This window comes from Fundulus heteroclitus, chromosome 4 (assembly GCF_011125445.2).
Source record: "Fundulus heteroclitus isolate FHET01 chromosome 4, MU-UCD_Fhet_4.1, whole genome shotgun sequence".
Taxonomy (NCBI): Eukaryota; Metazoa; Chordata; class Actinopteri; order Cyprinodontiformes; family Fundulidae; genus Fundulus; species Fundulus heteroclitus.
Genome location: NC_046364.1, coordinates 9,332,470 through 9,355,439, shown reverse-complemented (window position 1 = coordinate 9,355,439; position 22,970 = coordinate 9,332,470). Strand labels below are relative to the sequence as shown.

General features: G+C 39.1%; 1 protein-coding gene across 1 annotated transcript in view; it reads right to left on the bottom strand.

The window, feature by feature from the left end:
• Positions 1 to 22,970, bottom strand: part of hcn4 (hyperpolarization activated cyclic nucleotide-gated potassium channel 4) — a 106,232-nt gene that overhangs the window by 15,141 nt on the left and 68,121 nt on the right. The window contains exons 5-6 of the mRNA XM_012868255.3: positions 8,946 to 9,092; positions 7,023 to 7,263 (exon numbers count right to left, since the gene is read on the bottom strand). Coding sequence (XP_012723709.2) covers positions 7,023 to 7,263; positions 8,946 to 9,092 — 388 coding nt within the window. The remainder of the gene's footprint in view (positions 1 to 7,022; positions 7,264 to 8,945; positions 9,093 to 22,970) is intronic.

Below are 22,970 nucleotides of genomic sequence, written 5' to 3'. Positions count from 1 at the left end.
CCCATTTTCTTTTACTTTAAGACTAGACACAGATTTACACTCTTTTATGTGTTTTACTATTACTTTCTGAAGAGTTCAAACTGTGTCTCTGGAGAACTCTTATTGTGTCTGTTAATAAGGAACAAGCTTATATAGGACATTTTTGACCAATCTGTATAATCTGACCCAATCTGTATAATATGATTGAACTTGACTTTGTAAAGTGCCTTGAGATGACATGTTTCATGATTTGGCGCTATATAAATAAAATTGAATTGAAATTGAATTGAAGTTTGAGCAAGTACAGAATTATAATGAACATTTAGTCCTCAGATTACCAGGTAAAATGGGCTAACAAAACAATTTCATCAAGGATGACAAGGGCCAAATTGTGATGTTTAGACAACTGGCTCAGACAACTGGGTCAGAGCATCTATAAAAGTGAAGATCTTTTGCTGGTGTTCCTGGTCTGCAATAAAAGGTATGTATTCAACTGGTATGGAGTGGTCAGCACCGATAACCAAAAAAGTTAACTTCACAAACTCATATTTCGCAAAGAAAATTTTAGCTTCACTATCATTAAACCAATGACAAATAAGGCAATTTCAGGAAGCTAACGCTAGCCACTAACCAATAACCAAAAGTTGTCACTCAGTCTGCGTCACACATCCTCAGACAACAGTTGCTTTACGCACAAACATTGCAGATGACAAATGTGTGCAGCTCTGCATTTGAGAAGAATATTCTATGCCTCTGTGCCAAGGCAGCTGCATATGAAGAAAAAAAAAAAACAGCGCGAATGTGTGAATGTGGGCTGGAAGCCAGTGTTGCCAGTCCTTGCGAGATAAATAGGCAACCAACTCTATTACCTCTACCTTGTAAACAGTATATATGAACAAGCCCAAACTTGCTTATAATAAGCGGATGTGACAACACTGCTGGAAGCCTGGAACCCAGTGCTGAGTGTTTCCTGGGGTTCCCTTTTCCATTCAAACTCTTTAACAAATGTGCAATAAATCAAGACTTTTTGGATTATTTTGTGTTGCAACATCAATAATAACAATTTTGTTCTATTTAATGTGCACTACTTTTGAATTCAAAAGCATATATAAAAACTGGTTTCATCATTGCTGTGTAGAAACATGTTTTCCTGTCCAAAAAAAAAAAAAAAAGAGGTGAGGGAATAGATTGGCTAGGAATACACAGTATGAAATTTTTGTTCACTGAAGCAGGAGCTAAAGCTGCCGATCACTAAGATATGACCGCAGAGTTGATAGACGTGAGTAAACGTCCCTATTAATACTGTGATAATAGTAATAGCAATGCTCTTCTTAGGCTCTACAGTCTTAAATGTAAACAAGGCTTAGAGTTGCTGTAGATGGGCTTATTTTATTAATAACGGTTGGTCTTTGATCATGCTGAGTGGCCGCTTAACTGCGAGGCATTGCAGAGCGGTCAGACTTGGTTCAGCATTATTTATAGTAGTGATTTTGTAGTCGCCATGTAGCTTTCTGATGGTTCTGCAATACTGCGGGTAGATGGCACCACGTCTGTTTATATTTGCTCATCGTGCCGGTTGCTGGAGTTCTATTTAGGCTTAAAAAGGTCTATCAAAACACTATCAGGATGGACACTTGGTGTATATAACCTTATTTTATCATGAGCAAACAGCTTTTGGGCTTTTTTTTATAAGCATATGACATGAATATATACCTTTAAACTGGACAAATTCACTGCTATGAAATCAACAGCATCTCCGCTTGCTTATTTCCAAGCAACCCCGGGAACCATACAACATTTCCTGTCTTCACCTCAAGACTTCAAATTAAAAGCATATATGGAACACTATAAACATTATAGTGGGTGCAGACGCTTTTTGCATATTTGGTTTTAGAACCCTAGCTCCTCCAATACCTTGAGGTGCAAAGGAGAAAGAGCGCTTGGAGGTCAGCTGTTTTACACCAACTCTCCCTCCCAAAACAGAGGACCAATGCCGTTCAACGTCACTAATGTTTTGAAGGATCCTGACAGGCTGGCATAGGTTTTAGCTTTGCGGCACACTGTCTCCTGTGTTTGCCATGTTTAAAACAATGCTAAGAGGTCTATTTGTGCAGGTTTGAGTGGATGAAATGTTTTCTGAAAACAATTCTGTGTGTATTATATGAAATATTATTTCTAAAAATGATGTGGATGTATTCTATTTTTTAAAAAGATCCAGCTGTGTGTGTGTAAGGCAACAGGAAGGAAACACAGAAGACCTAAATACACAGAAGTGAGAACAAAAAAAGAGAGCTGTGGAAAATGACAAGGCATACTTTAAATGCGTTTTGTATAAAAATGAGAAGCAAAAATATTGCATTGCTGCTTCTGCTAAAATAATGCATTGATTATTAATTTTATGATGTCTATGGCTTTTAATTAGTGTTATTTTGATTCTGCTCCAGAGGTCACATAGGAGAACGTTGGTGAGTGTGTTGACAGTTGGTCTTTTTAATATCAGTGTCAGCTATTTTTATGGACTCTCTACAAATCAGTTTATTTTCAGCTAGAGATTAGATTTAAAAAAAATATATATATATTAAATCCCACATCTATCACACATATTGAAATAAAAATGTTAAGACAGTGTCAACTAAATCAGTAGGTAATTAAAAAAAGATGATTGACTTATTTTAGCAGCTGTACACTGTGATGGAGGGATAAAACAAAATATGGAATAAACACCATTAGTGAAGGCTTTTAGCTAAACATCCTTATTTGTGACAGCATTATTACTTCTTATGACCAGAAGTCTAAAAAGCTAATATTAGCTGGTCAAACTGGCATGCTATTGGATAACGTCTTTTTTTTGTCTCTCTTGTTGTGTCTCTGCTCTGTCTTCTGTAACCCCAGTCGGTCGAGGCAGATGACCGTTCATACTGAGCCCGGTTCTGCCGGAGGTTTTCCTTCCCGTTAATGGGGAGTTTTTCTTCCCACTGTCGCTTCATGCTTGCTCAGTATGAGGGATTGCAGCAAAGCCATGTACAATGCAGACGACTCTCCCTGTGGCTCTACGGTTCCCCAGGAGTGAATGCTGCTTGTCGGGACTTTGATGCAATCAACTGGTTTCCTTATATAGGACATTTTTGACCAATCTGTATAATCTGACCCAATCTGTATAATATGATTGAACTTGATTTTGTAAAGTGCCTTGAGATGACATGTTTCATGATTTGGCGCTATATAAATAAAATTGAATTGAATTGAATTGAGTCTATGGACTTTCCTAAAATGAACTAAATTGAATAATTAGTCATCACCATATAATTAATACTAATTTGTAAAATACAGAAATAACATTGTAGGGAAGAGGAAAAAAAAGATTATTAACACTCCAAATATTTGGAAATAAAAAATAACTGTTTTATGCCACACTTTTTGTCTTGCTCTATTCGGGCCTCTGATATGAAGACACGGTTAGTAAGCCTGCAATCAGCTGCTTAACACACATGCAGCTTTAGTCTATCAGCCTCTAAGTAGTACTTTCAAAAAAGTATTGGAAAATTCTTTAATTTCTATACCATGCCTTTCCAAAGAGTCAACTTTCTTGACCAGAAAAATGTGTAGCATGAAACTGGCTAAAACAGGTAATGGAGGGACTAGCACGGTCTGACCCTACTACTGTAAATACTGTATCCATGTTACTTCACAACTTTCCCAGCATCCTAATTCAATGACCAAATGATGGAAAATGTTACAGGGAATGACTTGTAATGTTTTTATACTACAAACTGTGTATTGAAGGTGGAACACGGAAGGAGCAGTGGAAATGGATGACAAGGTCAAAGGGCAACAAAGGCTCGTTGATGTACATGTGGTGCAAATGCTTACCTTCACTTCCCATTTTCTGTCTGAGTACAGACAGTAAAAGACGTGCAAAAAAGGATTTCATTGCTATACATGGCCTCATCCTATCCAGCCTCTAATTATGATGACAAATGAAGAGGTGTAACTGGGTTATCAAGATGATAAATGTTTTCACAGACCTATATCATAACCTCTTTGAGCAAAAGGAGGGTCAGGAATTGAGGGAATATGTAAAAAAGTGTATAAATGCAAAAATGTTAGTCTCAATCAAAACCTTATAGAGACTATGTAGCTACTGAGCAATTTTTCAAATAGTGTTAGCAATAATTTACTGAACTATTGCATGCACTCCGTTGGGACAAAACTAGGAGATCATAAATCCCAAATAGCATTGAGTGAACACCTCTTACTGGCATGCAGGGCCACCATAAGGCTACGTTAACCAAGCGAGAGTCAAAGCCTGCACTGGCTGGACATCAGACACTGCACGCAACAAAGGATGAACTATAACATGACAATAACATCCTCCATCTTGGCACAGGGAGAGTTGAAGAGATGTTGTTCTGATAAGTGTTTCAATACTGAACCATAAGGAGATAAAGAGGCAAGTGGAGAGAGCGGGGGTGGAGGGCGCATGTTTTCTTTCACAGCCCAGAGCAGCATCCAGTGAGCAGCCTTGGCAGCAATCCATTTGTCCCTTGGCGTGAGCACTGCAGTCACATTGCATTTCCCCCTCTCCACTGGATCGCCGTGTGCCCAGCCGACGCTCCCATCCAGGACATGTCGAGTCCACTCTAGACGTTAGGCTCTCTGGCTCAAGCTAATCCAGACTGCGGAGTCTATAATTGTGTAAATAATTCAAGTCATCTTTGAATGAATGAACAGAATGGTGCACGGGTTTGCTGAGACGCTGATGAGAAGATGTGCATGCAATTTGGCATACTGTAAACTGGGGCTGACAAATGGAAAAGCCCCGTGAAGACTGGAGGGCTTTCTGTTTCACATCCAAACGCTCACACAATTACAAAGTACTACGATCAACGCAAAGCTGAGCGGCGTATCTGTGTACAGAAAACATGTCGAAGTAAAAAAATATAAGGAACTGTTCCTACTCTCTGCTTGCTAACGCTGACAGTCACAGTTAAAGTGACATGAACCACACACACGGTGTTGATCCTGCACCAATTAATTTCATGAATGACTAACTCATGTTTGGTAGTGCACTCCCAGTGGCGCCAGGCTTCCCTCACTACCCCCCACCCTTACACCACCCCCAGAGAAACGGCACTGGTAGAGAAGAAAAGCACAGGATCACAAAGCCAAACGTGTTGTGTTTGCACTGCAAAAGTGTTCCAAGATTGATGTGAGTGGGACCATTTTGCCCCTTTGTGGGAACACTCATGTTTACTTGAGAACCAACATTATAGATGCAGATACAGTTGATGTTAGAATGCATGCCGCAAAAATACACAGTGCCTTGCAATATTACTTATTTTTCATATTTTCTCATATTACGACCACAAATTTGACCATGGATATTTATAAACGCTCAATTGCCTTTAAGACCTGAACATCTCACAGTGAACTATTCGTTTTTTTTCTTCAGCGAAGACAGGGCTGATAGGAAGATGGATCAAGTAAAATTCAGGATAATCCTGTTTAAAGAAAAATTGTTAGATGCTTCAAATACTTTAGACTGGGCAATATGTGAACAAGTCTAAGGGGTATTAATACTAAATTTTGCATTGCAATATATGGTATTTACGGTGTCACACACATTTTGTAATTTTGTAAATAGGCAAGCCTGTAAAATGGATGAAATTTTTCCTGCATCCAGAGGCTTGCTCTCTCATGAGGGTCCAAAAAGGGGGTTTTGGACAACAGTTAAATGTCCCTTCACAAAGAGAGAGCTGTGGCCATGTTGTCTCAAGCATTGATTGGTTTTGGCATATGCAGAGAAAGATTGCCTGCCATCTTTTCATTATTTCTGCGGAACCCCTGCGGAGAGAGGGCATGGAGATGGACTCAAGCACGCAAAGCGTAATTAAACTCCCACTGCCGGGTCATGTGCTGTTAAATGCTTTTGCCACAAATTCTAATTACTTAACAGGGCGGTCTAAATGATGTGCTGTCACTGGGCAAATTAATTGGTATTTGGTAAGAGCAGTATGGCAGCATTGTCTCCTACATGTGTTGCTGTCTCACTGGGACTATGAGAGGGCTTTGCATTATCTGACCCTGATTAAGAACATAGTGCAAGTTAAGTACATACCAACTCTGGGTTATCACACCCGCATTGAGTATGTATATAGTATGTAATGTCACAACTTCCAGGATCTCTTTGACATTTGGATGCTTATGTCAGACTGCAATACAGCAAGAGCTGTTTTTTGGTCATTTGAATGTGTCCTTTATTTATGAGACAAATATTAAGGGAAGAGTCATGCATAAACCATGACGCTGAACTTTCAAGTGAGGTGCCTAGCAGTGTACAACAAACCATTTCAAACTAACAAAAAGCTAATATCAAGACTGCTTCTTGCAAATTTAAATTCAACCCAAGGCAAACTACTTAATATGCAACAGGACAGTCAGTAATATGAAAATGCTACATAAAAGAGAACTAAGCAATATTACTGCAAGAGGGATGTTAATGGATGTATTCTATACCAATTGTATTGTGCCCGATTAAAGCAGTTTAGAGATACATTTCTTTACAGAGATGCATTCCCTCTTGTTTTATCTCTTCTAGGAGTTATGGATGATTTCTGCACACCTGCTTTGTACAGGACACCAGGCAATGACAGCATGCACGATTTAGGGAAATAAAAATTAAGCAATTGAATGATGGCACGGCCTAATCACACTACTCTGTTCAATGTCTCACTACTCTACGTAATGACGGGACACATACTTATTGACTTACACGGATATATGGAAGAATGCAATAATATGTGGGTATCCTCAGCAATGATGTCCCTCTCTAGTTTATAACTGAAAATAAACTCCTATTTACCATATTTTTCCCCCTTTTTTTAATTCTGACTAGCTGAGGCTTGTTGGAAAGGGTTGAGTGTGATGGCAGACTTTGTAAACAGTAATAAAAAAAAAACACCTCAGGATGCCCCAAAGCTTCAAACAAAGCAGAGCGTGACCTTTTTGTTTGGGTTTCTGGAGGGCGCGACGCCTCAGCTTACCCCCGAAGTAGGAGCCGTCCGAGAGCTTGGTCTCTTTGGTGCCTTTGGTGAGGACGCTCACGACCCCGTGTTGAATGAAGTACATTTTCTTGCCAATAGTTCCCTCCCTGATGATGTAATCGCCAGGCTGGAACACCTCAAACCTCAACTTGGTTAGCATGGAGGTGACAAAGTTGGGGTCGGCATTGGCAAACAGAGGCATTGAAGCCACCAGCTTTCGACAGTTGAAGTTGATGATTTCCTGTTGGAAGAGACAGAGATAGATTGAAAACAAACACAAAACAGCAGAATAGTAACGAGGTTTGAAAACTGCTCTGTCATATAAAAAAAAAAGTTCTGACTGGATAAATATTGGAGCACAATACATGAGAGCTGGGTACATGGAATGCTTTGCGAAAGTATTCATATCTCGCTTACATTTTCTCACCATCTCATGTAACAGTCACAAACGTCAATGTACTGGAATTTTATGTGACAGACCCACCCACGGTACGTGTGAAGTGGAAGAAAAGGATACATGGTTTCCAGATTGTATGATTCATGCCAAAGATTCTTTGTTGGATTTATGTTTAGTTTGTCTTTCCAACCTATTATTATAATTTGATCTTTGTTTAGGATTGCTGTCCTGCTGAAAGGCGAAGCAAGTCTTAAATCTTGCAACTTCTTAATTTTAGTTTTCCCGGGACTGCCCATTCGTCTTACTATCAACTCTCTACACAGTGTATCTGTGAAGACAAAAGCATTTCCATAGCATTATGCTGCCACCACTATGTTTCACAGTGATGGGTTAATTTTCCTGGACAACTTGCTTCACTTGTTCACTGTGTCTCCTCGCTTGTTGAAAACTGCAATTTATTTTAACTTAATTTCAACAAAATCATTCTTGTCACTACTTGACTTTTTTTCTCAAAGCCAAAATCTGGATTGTCACAATGCATCTAGAGAAGATACGGGATCCTGGTTCTTTCTCTGATCTCTACTCTCCTTGACTTGCCTGTTAGTGTAGATAGTAATATATGGGAGGAGTGTTGGCCTAGTGGTTAGAGCAGCGTGCTTGCACTCAGAGAAGGATGCAAGTACCCGGTTCGATCCCCAGCGCCTGCACTCTGGGTCCCTGAGCAAGACCGTTAACCCCAGATTGCTCCCTGGGTGCCACACATGGCAGCTCACTGCTCCCCGAGGGGATGGGTTAAAAGCAGAGAACAAATTTCATTGTAATGTATGTTTCAATGTATGTTTCAATGACAATAAAGATTATATTACTACTAGATAGAATCTACCTTGGTAGATTTCTAGTCGTCCTATACCCTTTCCTTTTTACAGGTGAGATGATGCTTTTTAAGACATTCAATGCTTGGGATCTTGATATGTAAGCTACCTCAGCTTTAAAGTTATCCCTAACTTCATGCCTTAGCTCTCTGATGTCTTCCTTGGTCTACATAAATCTGGTTGTTCACTGATGTCCTGTAGTAAAACGTTGAGACCTTCACAGAATGCCTGTATTCAAACTGAGATGAAATTACATGCTATAGAGTTTCCTAGTTAGTTACCTTTTCAATGTGTCAGAGTAACCAAGGCTGAACACAAAAGCATGCCACATTATTCCAATGTTTGTTTGTAAAATACCACATGTCCTTTTTCTTCCACTTCACGATTATGCGCTAATTTGTGTCAGCATGTCATAAACGATAAGAATAGAATGATTTGTAGCTCTAATGTAATGAAATGGGAAAGGGTACTGAGGGTTTTAATCGTTTTGTAAAGCACTGCATGTGAATTACTGTATACATAGCACTGTGTGCTTATGAAAGAATAAAATGCTTGAACATTTGAGCTCAGTGGAGGGGACTGTCAAGCCTGAGAAAAGTTTTTGACTCTCGAATCTGCACAAGCAAGAAACCAAAACAGAAACATCCGCCTCACCTCTCGGAGCGGCTCGTTGAGCTCCCCCAGGATGCTCTCCTCGTCGAACATCTTCCCCTGGTAGCGGTGCTCGTAGTAGTCGTGGATTCTCTGTCTCATATCCGCTGGAAGCTTGTGGAAGGACATGTACTGCTCGACTTGTTTGTACTGCAGGAACATAGGGAGACAAACAGCAAGCAGATTACCCAAGGACCCAAATGCACCATCACAAATTTCAGGTCTCTTGGAGTTTCGCTATTTCTCTCAAAATAGGCCAACTCTTACTCTTTAAAGAAAAAGATCATCTGAGAAGCATGAAAGAGGGTTATAATGACGTCAGTGCTGCTTAGAAACATGAATGAGCATCATCAATAAATATGCCCCAATTCTTCTCAAAGACTCTTTTTTTTGATAGTGAAGCTTGTCTTGATCAAGATTTTTTAGTTCATGTGTTGTAACAAAAAATGTGAAATGTGCCAGAGGTTTTTTCTATAGACTTTAAGCATTTAACGTTGTGATACAGATCAAAGCAAACAACAGGCATCCAGGGAATAATAAAAGGTATATTTCTTGACCCACAGAGAAGGAAACAAGAAAGGAAAAGGACAAAAAAGGCATTAACCATTTATGGTGCCATGTTGAAGGTGCTCTTTGATCATTTCCAAGTCTTACCACAGAATGCTACATTTGACCTCAGAAGTCTACTACTGTGTTGTCTGACACTTCTTTCCTAGTCACGGCTGATGTTGGAGGAAATCATCAAAGGGAAAGCCTTGTGCAGATATAGCACAGTAAAATAGGACAACTGTCTCATGCAAGTCAGCTTGTTTTTGTGAAAACAGGGATATTTTTCTGTGGAAATCAGCAGAAATACAAGACCATGTCAAGCATAGATAAAGTCAAGGGGCAAACATGAGTAATGCGTTCCACCCTCACACTGACCTTCCGAAAAGTGGCTGGTTTGATGCCCTTTCTTTCTGCATGGGAATTTTTCACATCCTGCAACACTTACAATCTCTTCGTTTCCCCTCTCTGCCAAATTTAGATGGGATTTAATGAGTCTGTGTTAAACCAGAGCCTTTGAGTCCCTGACAGACAGAGAAAACAATCTGGAGTCACTCTGTGCATACTGATGATGCAGCTCCCCATACTGTCATCACTCAAACTGCTACAAGCCCCCAAATGTACTGATGGAGCAAGACATGAAGCAGATGAGGCAACGTGATTCCAACAATCAGAAAAATTACAACCCTAATTTTTAAGATAAACCAATCGATTATTATTTATAATAACTCTGGAGGCTAGTAAGAAAAAGACAGTGTCCCACATCTGTATTTTTAGTGGTTTATGACTTGGTTCTGTCATTTGGTGACAGTTTAAGACGTTTCCTTGCTATCCCTTAAGCAACAACAAGTTATCATTTCCTCATTAAATAATTAAACACAACCCTTAAGACATTACATGTTCCCCTTCTCCTTCTTGACATTGCAAGCTGGAGATAACAAATGTCGACATGACTCAGTGCAGCCCCTCTCTTGCTGATCAGTGTGGAGAAGGGAGCTTCTCCTCATGTGATCGAGCACTCAGATGCATTAAGCATTTGCACACGTCTTTCCCTCCACATAAATGAGTATTCATAAGGCATGAACGTACACAGCTCATGTATCCTTTAGACTAAAAGACATTGTAGGGAAAACACATCATAAATCTGAAAAACAGAATGCATGCAAACAGTCATGCTTTCATGCTTAAGCGCTTCTGGTCATGAAACCTTCTATGCATTTGGCTCCAAGGTCATGATGAAAGATGTAATCCATATCACAGAAATTGTCTAATCTAAATTTGACTTGCATTCGTCACAGCACTATTTTAACAGCTCGGATTCTATTTAACTCTGTGTCGTCTTCCAGTCTCTTTTTAACATTTACAAAACACAAATGCATCCTTTTATCCTGAGTGCCGGAGCAAAGTATGGCTTGATTCTCCTAACATGAGAGGATTATAGCCAAGTGAAAAAATCCAAGGCCTTGCCATATTACTATTGCTGTTTTGATAGCTGTACAATATACGGTGCAAAGCTAAGCCTCTCAGAACCATTTCAGATATACTCAGCACTGTTTGGGCACAGAGGAAATCTGACAGCGATTCAAAGAGTCTGACCAGATGGGGGTAGCACTGTGATGGGTTGATAAAAGCCCATTTGACAGGAAATTATCTTATTTCCATGAAGTCATCATCATCCAACCAATATGCTCCACTATCCCTGTTCCAATCAGCCTTTTGAGATCCAGTTATGATAAATATGTTGGTGTGCACTTTAGGAGCAGTGGTCAGCCCTGTTTCCTTAAAGCAAAAAGATCCCCAGTTAAAATCCAGACTTCGTCGAGTTAGCATGTTCTCACTATGCATGTGTGGGTTCTCTTCAGGTATTCTGGCTTCTTTCCTCCTATACAATTTGCATAAATAGGTATACAATCATTCTCCATCAGGTATAAGTGTGTGCCACCATAACAAAAAGAGAAAAAAAGTGTTTGCCACCATGGTTGTATGTCTTGTATGTGTCAGTGTTTCCCTGGTATGGACTGGTGACTTGTCAAGACCGTACCCAGGTTCTTTTCTAGCAACCAATAGAGATAGCACCATCCCTCACAGTGACCCTCTCACGGAAAGGTGGGTACAGACAACAGATGGATGGTATACAATGCTTTTTTGTGTTTAAAGCTGTGCAAGATGCCAGCTTTCTGCCATCACTCTTAACCTTGGTCTTATCAACATCTGCTCGCTCTCGAGCAAAGGTCATTCACCCCAAAATCTCCTCGTCAACCGCGTGTTTGACTTTTTCTGTTTAACAGAAAGTTGGGAAAAACCCAAGGACTTCTCACAACCTAACGACTCCACACAACAGGGATTTGTTTACATCTGCAAGCTTCGTGAGACAAGCCGTGGAGGCAGTCTTGCGATAATTCACCGCGAGAAGTGGAAGGTGCTTTCTCTTTCCTCTTACAGCCGGACAACAACCACATTTCCCTGACCAGAGACTTTATTTTATGTCTGGAAAACTTCAGATCTGATCAATTTACAGACTTTCCCACTCACACCAAAGGTCATAGCTTGGGCTTAACCTGTTGTTTAGCTGATGATCTTCATTTCCTCCTTTTATTCAACATTTTTCTCTGTCTCTCCATAACAAAGACACAATGTTTTATCTCATTCAGGAATATTAAGGGCATCAACCAGGATACCCTTTCCTCTCATTTCCTCAGAACTCTGATTCCAGATCCTTCTTCCACCAATAATGAACTTGTCCATCCATCCATCCATCCATCCATCCATCCATCCATCCATCCATCCATCCATCCATCCATCTTCCGCTTATCCGGGGTCGGGTCGCGGGGGTAGCAGCTTCAGTAGGGAGGCCCAGACTTCCCTCTCCCCAGCCACTTGGGCCAGCTCCTCCGGGGGAATCCCAAGGCGTTCCCAGGCCAGCCGAGAGACATAGTCCCTCCAGTGTGTCCTGGGTCTTCATCTGGGTCTCCTCCCGGTGGGACGTGCCCGAAACACCTCACCGGGGAGGCGTCCAGGAAGCATCCTTATCAGATGCCCAAGCCACCTCAACTGGCTCCTCTCGATGTGGAGGAGCAGCAGCTCTACTCTGAGTCTCCTCCGAATATCTGAGCTCCTCACCCTATCTCTAAGGGAGAGCCCAGACACACCACGGAGAAAACTCATTTCAGCCGCTTGTATCCGTAATCTCGTTCTTTCGGTCATGATCCAAATCTCAGGACCATAGATGAGGATGGGAACGTAGATCCCAGGTAAATGGAGAGCTTTGCCTTTTGACTCAGCTCTCTCTTCACCACAACAGACAAGTACAGTGTCCACTTTACTGCAGACACAGCACCAATCCTCCCATCCATCTCCTGTTCCATCTTTCCCTCATTTGTGAACAAGACCCTGAGACAATTAAACTCCTCCACTTGGGGCAGGACATCCTCCCTGACCCGGAGAATGTACTCTACCCTTTTCTGGCTCATACAGCATGATAAGCTTGTGTCTTAATATAATAACTGTTTAATAATAACTGTTTAATATTTTGAATGATCTTGCTTCGGTGAAAACTCGGTCCATTACTTTCTTTCATTCTGCCCACTGGTTCAGCCATGAACTCCAGTCAATTGACCATGACCAGTAAAGAAAACTGGACTAATAATTCACAAAGAAATGTGCTAAACTCAGATAGCAAAATATAAGAAATTAATTGCTAAATTCAGTTACTACTCTGATATAATCAGTTCCGATGAAGGTGACCCCCAGGTGACCAACTTTGTTTTCACTGTTTAACAGCTCTTTCCAGCATCCCCCCCCACCTGTTCTCTGCAACCTCCTGTAATTCTATAATGCAGTTTTCCAATGAGAAAATCCAATGGATTCACCAATATGTGTCTCCTGACATGTCACCTCTACACCCTTGTGAAATTCTGCCTTTCTCTCAGCCATTTTCCAGTTTTCAACTTCCAAGTATCTCTTGAATCTCTGAAATCATCTGTAAATCTAAATATTCTACTTGTATTCTTGACACAGTCCATATTTCTAACTTTCATCTCCAAAGTACTTGAAAAACCAGTTGCCTCCCAACTTAATTCTCATTTATCTCATAATAACCATAAGGAACAATTCCAATCTGGTTTCTGTCCTGCACAGTACTGAAACCACCCTTAGAGAAATCACCAATGATTTACTGGTGACAGGTGATCTAGTCTACTCCCTATTCTCATTCTTCTGGATCTGAGTGCGGCCTTATATATAATTTCCCACTCCTTCTCCACAGATTATCTATATATGGTATCACTCACAACCCCTTGACTGGTTTCATTCTTATCTAACTGGCCACACTTTGTTCAACTTAAGTATTTTAGTTCCCATCCATTTCCTCTCGCAACTGTATTTATATTCTTCCTATTTTATTTTCACTGTTATGCGGGTTACACCCAGCTCTATCTTTCATGTAAGCCAGGTTCTACACTCCCACCCTTCTCCCTTACCTCCTGCTTATCCAAAAATATAATCCTGAAGCACTTCCAATTTTCTTACAGTGAACAATGAGAAAACTGAGATCCTTCTTGTAGGAACCAGATCTACATTTTTCAAAGGTTTTTAAATAAAATGTATTATTGTTATTATTATTATTATTATTATCCATCCATCCATACATTTTCCGTGAGGGGTTGGGGTTGTGAGGGGTGCTGGTGTCTATCTCCAGCATTCAATGGGCGAAAGGTGGGGTACACCCTGGACTGGTCGCCAGTCTGTCGCAGGGCAACACAGAGACAGACAGGACAAACAACCATTCACACACACACACACACACACACACACACACACACACACACACACACACACACACACACACACACACACACACACACACACACATTTCCTCTCTTACCCATCCCAGCTCTGAATCTAAAGTGAGGAACCAATTAGACAGTCAGTGACCTGGACCCCAACAAACAGCTTGCCCGTCTGAGAAGCTTTTTGGCCAAAACAACAGATGTCTGTGTAACAGTTTGTGCTTGGTGTAGACAGGACCAAATGAGTTGAATAAACAGAACTTCTCTGTAAAATTGGATGACAATAACGTAATATGTTTTTCCTTCATTGGCAGCTCTATTGCCAAAATTTGATGGGTCCATAGATATTTAATCATTCTACTTTTTTTGTCTCCTCTCAAAATTGAAAGTTCTTCAGGCTGTTGGTATCAATGGAAAGTCAAGAATTCATTATTTCAACTGATTTCGAGATATTCAGACTAGTTAATTGTCGATATATTGTGTGGCATGATTGGTTTATGACCTCAAAACATATGAACATAACTTGATCAGGCTACAACACATGTTTTTTATTGTTGCGGAGATGTTTAAAGATTTAAAATGTGACCGTTTTATTGTAAAAAAAAAAAAAAAAAAGCTATGGTTTTGTATTTGAATGACTTGCATCCAGTGTTTAAAAAGGTGGTGTCTTTGCAGAATATGTCAAGACACCAAGCATCTCGGGAAGCTTTGCAGTCATGCTATTTAAAGTCTCAATTCTTAACCATGCCTTATATACTGTAGATACTGTCTTCTACATTAACCATGATACAGTTAGACTCTTTGGACTTTTGACTTTTAATACAATGATGGACAAATTATGATGGTAGCATAATTTTTCCTGAGCTCAAGAGAACTGTTTATCCATTTTTAGCCATATCATAAGGCCATTTCTTTCCTTTGTGTGATGTTTCTCCACATGGCTGCTCTTAAGTCAGTTATCCATTCACACAGTTCTTTTCTTCCCCAAACTCTTTTATCACACATTTTCTTTTCCCTATTCCCTTCCCTCTAAATAAAATCTCCAAGCAGATGCAAATTCTTACCAAATAAAACATGAATAATTCATTTCCCCAAAGACATGTCAGCCACTTAATTAGACTTTCTAAACATTTATTTTTCTCCTCATCTTTCTCATCCACCTAAACTTTTATTACATGGACAAAGGGCTCTACGTCCAACAAAACCCCCTTTTAAAATTTTAAGTCTTGTCATAATTATTACAAAATCTAATCATGATTATAATGAGATTCAAGATAATTTAGAAAGAGGAAACAATGAAGATACAATTTATGACAAAAAATAGACTACAAACTGTCTTGGTGTTGTAATAAATGACCGCTTTGCTTTTTCTGTGTTGCTACATTTTGCTAGAGGCTTTGAAAAAGATGAGGGTGATCGATTATTTCAGTAAAACCAATAGTAGTAAACCATTGACCTATGATGTGCAACTGTTCATGCATCATATTATTACTTATCAAATGTAGAGCTGCAACATGTTAATTAACATAAGTCTACAAATTTTCAAGAAGTACTTTTTTGCTATAGATAAACATAATGTACAGTGCTTTTCAAGAGTTTTCATCTAGCTTTATCCAATTTTGTTATATTACCCACACTAACTGATTGTATTTCACCAACGTAAAAATAGTGCATAGCTGTGAATCAGAAAGAAAATAATACAGTTTTGCATTTATTTTTCTGATAGAAATCAGAAAATGCAATGTGCCTTCATATACATCAGATGTCTTATACTGTGATTCCACAAAATCAAGTGAAAACAATTTGCCTTCAGAGGTCGTCTGTTTTGTAAAGAAAGTCCACATGTGGGTGATTAAATTTTATCAGGCAAGAAGGCGTTTTGACTGTGGCAGGATTCTTATGCATATTTTCTTACTCCAGGCTGTATAAACTTGAATGTTAATTGGATTTTAGCATAACAGACTATTTGTATCTGTGTAAATGAGTGAGGGCGTGGCCAAACAAGATCAATGTTCCTATATCAAAGTTTGCAAAATTATTGGGCAGCTTCTTTTCTTTGGACAGAATGAGCAAAAATAGAAGCTTAAATGTATAGTAGACAATCTTTTTTTGGCTTTGAGTTCTGGGGGATCATCTTATCCCACATGCCATTCATTGTGACATGCTCATGTAAACCCAGTGTGTGTGCTCGTTCCTTGCTAGTTTCCTCTTGCTGTGCATATGCACTTGTGTTTATTCAGTTATTCAAAGTGTGACCTACATTTCCGGAAAAATTGTCCACTATACCTTTAAATGGCTTTGATAAGTCAAAAGTGTTCCAGGGATTGCAGTACTCTTGCAATTGCCAATATTTTGGTTGGTGTTCACAGAACCATCAAACATTTACTTCCAAATAGCAAAGACAGTGATGTATGATTTTACAAATATTGACTCCCTGAAATCTGAAAGCTAAAATGTAAAAATAATGTTACTTGTCTATTCTGTTTTCTCTCTTGAATGAAAGGACTTTCATAATGTGAGCTGCCTGATGTTTTGTTGGTTTAGGGGTGTGGCCTTTGGTATAAGCCCTAAGGGGTTTCTGTCACACTCCATCACATTTTTTATTTTTTTTATTCTATTGATGTATTCTGAGTTTCTATTTTGATCTGTGAAAATAAAAAAATATATTAAATAAGAAATCACATGGCAAGAAAAGTTTGAGACAGAAATATCCAATTTAACTGGCAAAGACTTGAAAAGAATCAAATATTTAGCTAACACGAACCAATTCTTCTGTGCAGTTATATTCCAGAACTGAAACCTCCTGAAATATCCAGACATACAAGGTGTTCAGTGCTGTCATTGAAAAGTGACAATCTGTGGTTGTTGCCTTACCAAAAGGTGATCAACAGCTCAAGAAAATGATAGAGTCAATGAATGGAAGGCTTTTGACTTATTGAAATTATATTGGCCACACTGGTCTGTCTTTTTTTTAAATGTCAGAAATAATTATTTGTGAATTTTGAGATGTTTGTTTATTAGATTCTAACTGATAAAAAACATGAAGAGAAAGGATAATTGGATTGTATAATAATTATACAAACTAATAGTTGCTCAATGATTATGCACAAATACATTTCCTTAAGAAGGCCAAATCCTTACTTTTACTAACCTAAAAATTCAGGTTTCAAGTTTATTTAACATTTTGGATTGACTGAGACAGTGTAGTCATTCTATAATACAATTAATCCTCAAAAATACGACACGGCTGAGAATTGTGTATAAATACGGTTGCTCTGCGGGGCCCTGAGAGGTTTTCTTGAGAAAACCTCTGAACAAACAGCACCATGAAGACCAAAGAACACCACAGAGAGGTCGATTAGGATTTGACTGAATTTACCTTTGTTTTATTGCAAAGTGCCTTGATGCGACATGTGTTGTGAATTGTTGCAATATAAATACACTGAATTGAATAAAGGCCAAGGGTAACATTGTAGAGACATTCAAAGTGTGGTTAGGTTATAAAACAATGTCTCAACCCTTTAATAATTTGCAGAGAACTGTTCAATCCATCATCGAAACGTGGGAAATGTGTGCCACAACAAGAAGCCTACCAAGACATGGCTGTCCACCTAAGCTGACAGGCCGGGCAAGAGGAGCATTATTCAGAGAAGCAGCCAAGAGGCTCGTGGTGACGTGGGAGGAGGCGAAGAGATTCACAGTCCAAATGGGAAATTCTGTAGACACGACATCTACTATATGTGCACTTGACAAATCTAGGCTATATGGAAGAGTGGCAATGATAAAGAAACAGAAAGTAACAGAAGACATGTAAAAGAAGGTCCTCTGGTCAGATAAAGCCAAAATTTAATTCTGTAACAAAAAAACAAAATTGCACACGATTCCCATGATGAAACATGGAGGGGGCAGGATCATGTCGTAAGGGTGCTTTCCTTCAGCAGTTATGGTAACAGGGAGAGTTACTGTAAAGTTTGGAGCAGCAAAAGGCAGTTCTAGAAATTATGAATTCCAATGCCAGTATAAGACACATTTTAATATTTCATTTGAATTTCTTGCCCCTTCAAAATTATTTGCTACTTTGTGCTTATTTATCACAAAAATTACAAATAAAATGTACTGAAGGGGATGAGATGGGGCAAAATAGGAGAAGTTAAGGAGGGGGATTTGCACCAGCAACTAACTCAATAGGCAGAGCTGTCAAGACTCATGCAACGTTCCTCGACATTCATGCAGAGAGATATAAAGAAAGCCCTCACGGGCTGCAAGTATCCAATCACTACACTGCCCGTTCATAGAGCAGCCTAATACAAGCCTTCTACAGAGCTGCTTCAGCTGCTTTTCATAGATCCTGTAGCTTTTCACCCCCCCCCCCCCCAACCCCACCTATAATAACTGACATTAACATCCCGACAACAACTGCTTTTCAACACATATTTATCAGGCAGCCTTGACTCAGCAATAAAAGTTAAAAAGCAATATTAAGGTTTTGATTAATTCCATCAGTCAGATCCTAAACTACCGAGAAGCGAATTTAGTGTGAGGCGAAAGCACTGTTCAGCTCTTTAAATCATCAACCATATCCTGCCCGTACGGGGAAATCTTGACCTAACCTTCAGGGAACCACCAGGTAAATACTGTTCCATGAAACGTATGTCTTTAAGACCTTCAAACTGCCTCAAATCACTTTCTAACACCAGTAGGAAATATCTCATTACTTTCCTAACCGCATTACTTGTCTTTCCTTTTGACCAACCACCCTAAGAAGCAGTACCATATAACAAGAAAATAGTTTCACAATGACAGCTGTTTACTGCTTTCTCAAAGAGGCTTGACTGGGGGAATTGAATTAGGGGTATAAAGGATCCCTATGGCCTTTAAACCCTCAAATAATCCGCTTTGGGCTCTTTATTAACTTTTCCCCTAAGAGTAATGTTTAATTACCGAGTGTTAATTAGAGATGTAACGGGTGGGCCTGTAGCATCCCATTGCCATTTACTGTTAAAACCATTTGGGATTGACTTGCCACAACATGCTATCTAATGGGCATCCTTGATTAAATCACCAATTGCAAACAACACACATCGTTAAGTTATATCCTGATAAATCTTATGTATTGGAAGTGAGACAACAAGGATCACAAGTCACCTGCAGATGATTGGGATTATCGTATGTGTGTTGTGTCCATTTAGTCATCTCTAGGTATGTGTTCATTACCACAGTGATGAGCAATTGAAAGAAATTAGCCGTTTAGAGAGAGCTGAAGTGACATGCATACCCTTTGCTATATATACAGTCACATGTGCAGCCATCTTGAGCTCCCAGTCTGGAAAGATACAACAACTCTGTGTCATAATGCGTCTCAACAAGCCTGAGACAAGAGGGAGGGATTCTTTGAGGAATTTGCCAGACGCTTAACCAATTACAACTAAGATTGTTCTTACAGTCTGACCTAACATAATTGTTTATAGAGTAACATACATGCCTGAATACAATATTTACACCATAATCCTACAAAAGTAACATTCCATTTACTCGAAGCCAGCTGTTTAGAAATGAAGGACTGGCACTGCCTAATTTGTGCAAGCTTACTCATAACTTAAGTTAAGCACAGACCATGATTCCATACTATATTTAAAAGCCCAGCACTGAATGGTTCAACCCTTGCCTGACAAAGAAATAACAGAAAGTTTTAACTTTAAAAACTGATCTGTTTATTGGACGCCTTTGGCAAAAATTTCTAAATATAGAACTTTTTACCACATTTCAGTGATAAATTATGTATTAACTATTTACAACAAACGTGAATGTCAAATTTTTTTAAGACATACAAAAAAAAAACAGACATTTACACATGTACATTCCATTTTTGTATTATTATCTGTATTAAATCTGACTTACTTAAATTTTCTTGGTCAGTCAGGACTACAAAAATAATTGATGTTTGCTAAATGCAAGAATAAGAGAATTGATTTTTTGGAGAATGTGTATTACCTTCTCACCATGAGAAACTTACACATATTTATGCAGTATTTGGTAGAATTATTTTTTAAAACTGTATGACCTTGGTTAATGTTTTAGGTTATCCTCACACCATCTGCCAAGTTTTTTAAAACGTTTCCCCTTTCCTCCTCTCAGAACTAGAGTCCCTAAGTCAGGTTTGAAGGTCACCTTCCTTTCACAAACCTTTCTGCCCACAAATCTTCCATGTGGCTGAGATCAGGGCGTTGTGATGGCTTCTCCAAAACATTGATTCTCTTTTCCCTAATCCAACTTGGAACACATTTGCAAAATGACATTGAGTCATTTTCCTTTTGGAAGACCACTTGTGCCCAAGCTTTAACTTTCTGGCAGATGTCTTGAGACGTTACTTCAATAGATCCGCATCCTAGGGCTGCACAATACTAGGAAAAGTTGCAGTATGCAATATTTTGGTAAATGTTTCGCTAACAACATAGCTTGCAATAAATAAAGAAAAAATGTAAGCGTTAATGTCGTTCTACTTTAGGACCATAGCAATCATAGACCCCAGATAATGAATAGTCTATCGAGCTACTAAAATACAAAAACAATACACAATAATTTCTATTTCAAACACACGGTTTTAATGAAAAGGTTGCCTGTGTCTGACTTGTGATGTTTTAGCAATAAAACAGCTTAGCTGGAGTTTCTTATCAGCTTTACCACCTTTTTACCTTCTCAAACCTTTTATGTTGCATTAAACAACAAATGGCACGAAATATTAGTGGCTCCGAGAGACTGAATGCAGGGTGCTCAAATAATTAGCTAACAGTCATTGGACTCCAGGCGGTTCTTTGCGATATGCACATGGCGATCCGTGACATTGCAATAACGATAAATTTGTAATTTATTGTGTAGCCCGATGTAATGATTACAAGTACAAACCCGATATTCAAAGTTAAAGGTTTATTGGGGGGATGAGCAGTGGCAGGACGAGGCAGGCTAACAGAACCAGACTTGACCAGATGCAGGCTGAAGGCTCACCAGAGCGGACAAAACAAGACGAGATGATCTGGCAGTGAGCAGGGGAATGAGGCGGGTCTAAATGGGCAGGGGAACAGGTGAGCAGAGTTGGCACTTAGTGATTGCAACAACTGGAGCAGATAAGGTGCAGAGTGGTGGCTGGTAAGTTGCTGAGCTGATTGGAGGATGAATGGGGGATGAAGGGAGTGGGGCAGATTTCGGAAAAGTCCAAAACAAACAAAGAAAAACCTAAGTCATGACACCTGGCTAAATACGGTTTGTTTCTTATAATGCCATCTATTTTGGGAAGTGCACCAGTCCCTCCTGCTGCAGCTCACACAGAAAAACTGCTGCTGTCAGATTCAAAGTTAACAGTTTGGAGGCTGTTCTCAGACATGCAGGCTCCTCCTTTTCTTCATCTAATCGTAAACATAGTCATTATAGCCAAACACTTCAATTAGTTACTTTTAATCATCCACAGGACATGTCTCAGAAAATGAAGGACAATACAGAACAACCATATTTATACACAATTCTTAGCCATGTTGTATTTTTGGGGATTAATTGTATTATAGAACGACTACACAAAATGTTAAATAAACTTGAACACGATTGTACCAGCTTCAGCCAATATTCTTCAACCTTCTGCCATCTTCTTTAGGTATTTTACCTTCAATTTGTGGTTGATAAAATGTTTTACCACCACAATACGCTCATGTCTGGGACACTAAAGCTGATTTATTCCCGAATGGTGTAATGGCCGGGCATTCCAGTGGTGTTTTAACTTGCTTGAACAGAATAAGGTGGTATTTTCAGCATCTGGAAATTGTACCCAAGCAATATCTAGATTTGTGGCAGTCCAGGGCTCTCATGTCTCTATGTGGTTCAATTTATTTTGATTTTTGTTTGATGACAAACAAAGTACAGTCATATTCAACAAATTAGTATTTCATTTAAAATATGATTTATTTAAAGTCGTTTAGGAATAAAACAAGAATAAAGCAGGCTAATATTGAGCTTAAATAATGCCTTTTCCAAAACTCTGATTTCCACCAATTTAAACCAAATTGTTTATAATGAACCATTCAGATGTTTAAGAAAATTATCCACACAATGAATATAATAAAAAAAATAAAGTCAACTACAATGAGTAATTTCCAGTAGATTCAATATTTCACTGAACTCATTTTACCTTTAGCTTAAACCACTTACAGCTCGACTCTTGCATCATTTTATGTAGATACATTTTAGCTCAAACATAAATTGGCTTCAGATACATGTGAAAGAATGTGCGTTGCAAACAAGCAGCAAGCAGATGCTTTATCGCTCCGTTGAAATAGTGACAATATTATTTGTTTAGCAGGGTGAAAATCAATTTATTAAAGTGATTTTTCATCTCCGTGTGGGCCATACCTCATCTCCTTCATGATATTTGAGTGGCTGTCTGTCTGCTGTGCTTAATAGATAACATGTTGCCTCATTCAAAACAATTCATTTGACTCTATACTTGCTTGATTCTGAAAGCCAGAGACACTTATCACTTCTTGCTATATTTTAATAGAATTCTATTCACTTCCGCTCAGTGATGATAAGTTCCCCTATCTTTGTGAGAGAGAGAACAATTTTCCCCATCCTTTTCTTTCCGCCATCTGTACACTTGTGAGAAGCCTTTTCAGGCTGGTTTTCCTTGTAATCTTCCCTCACAGGGGTTTCA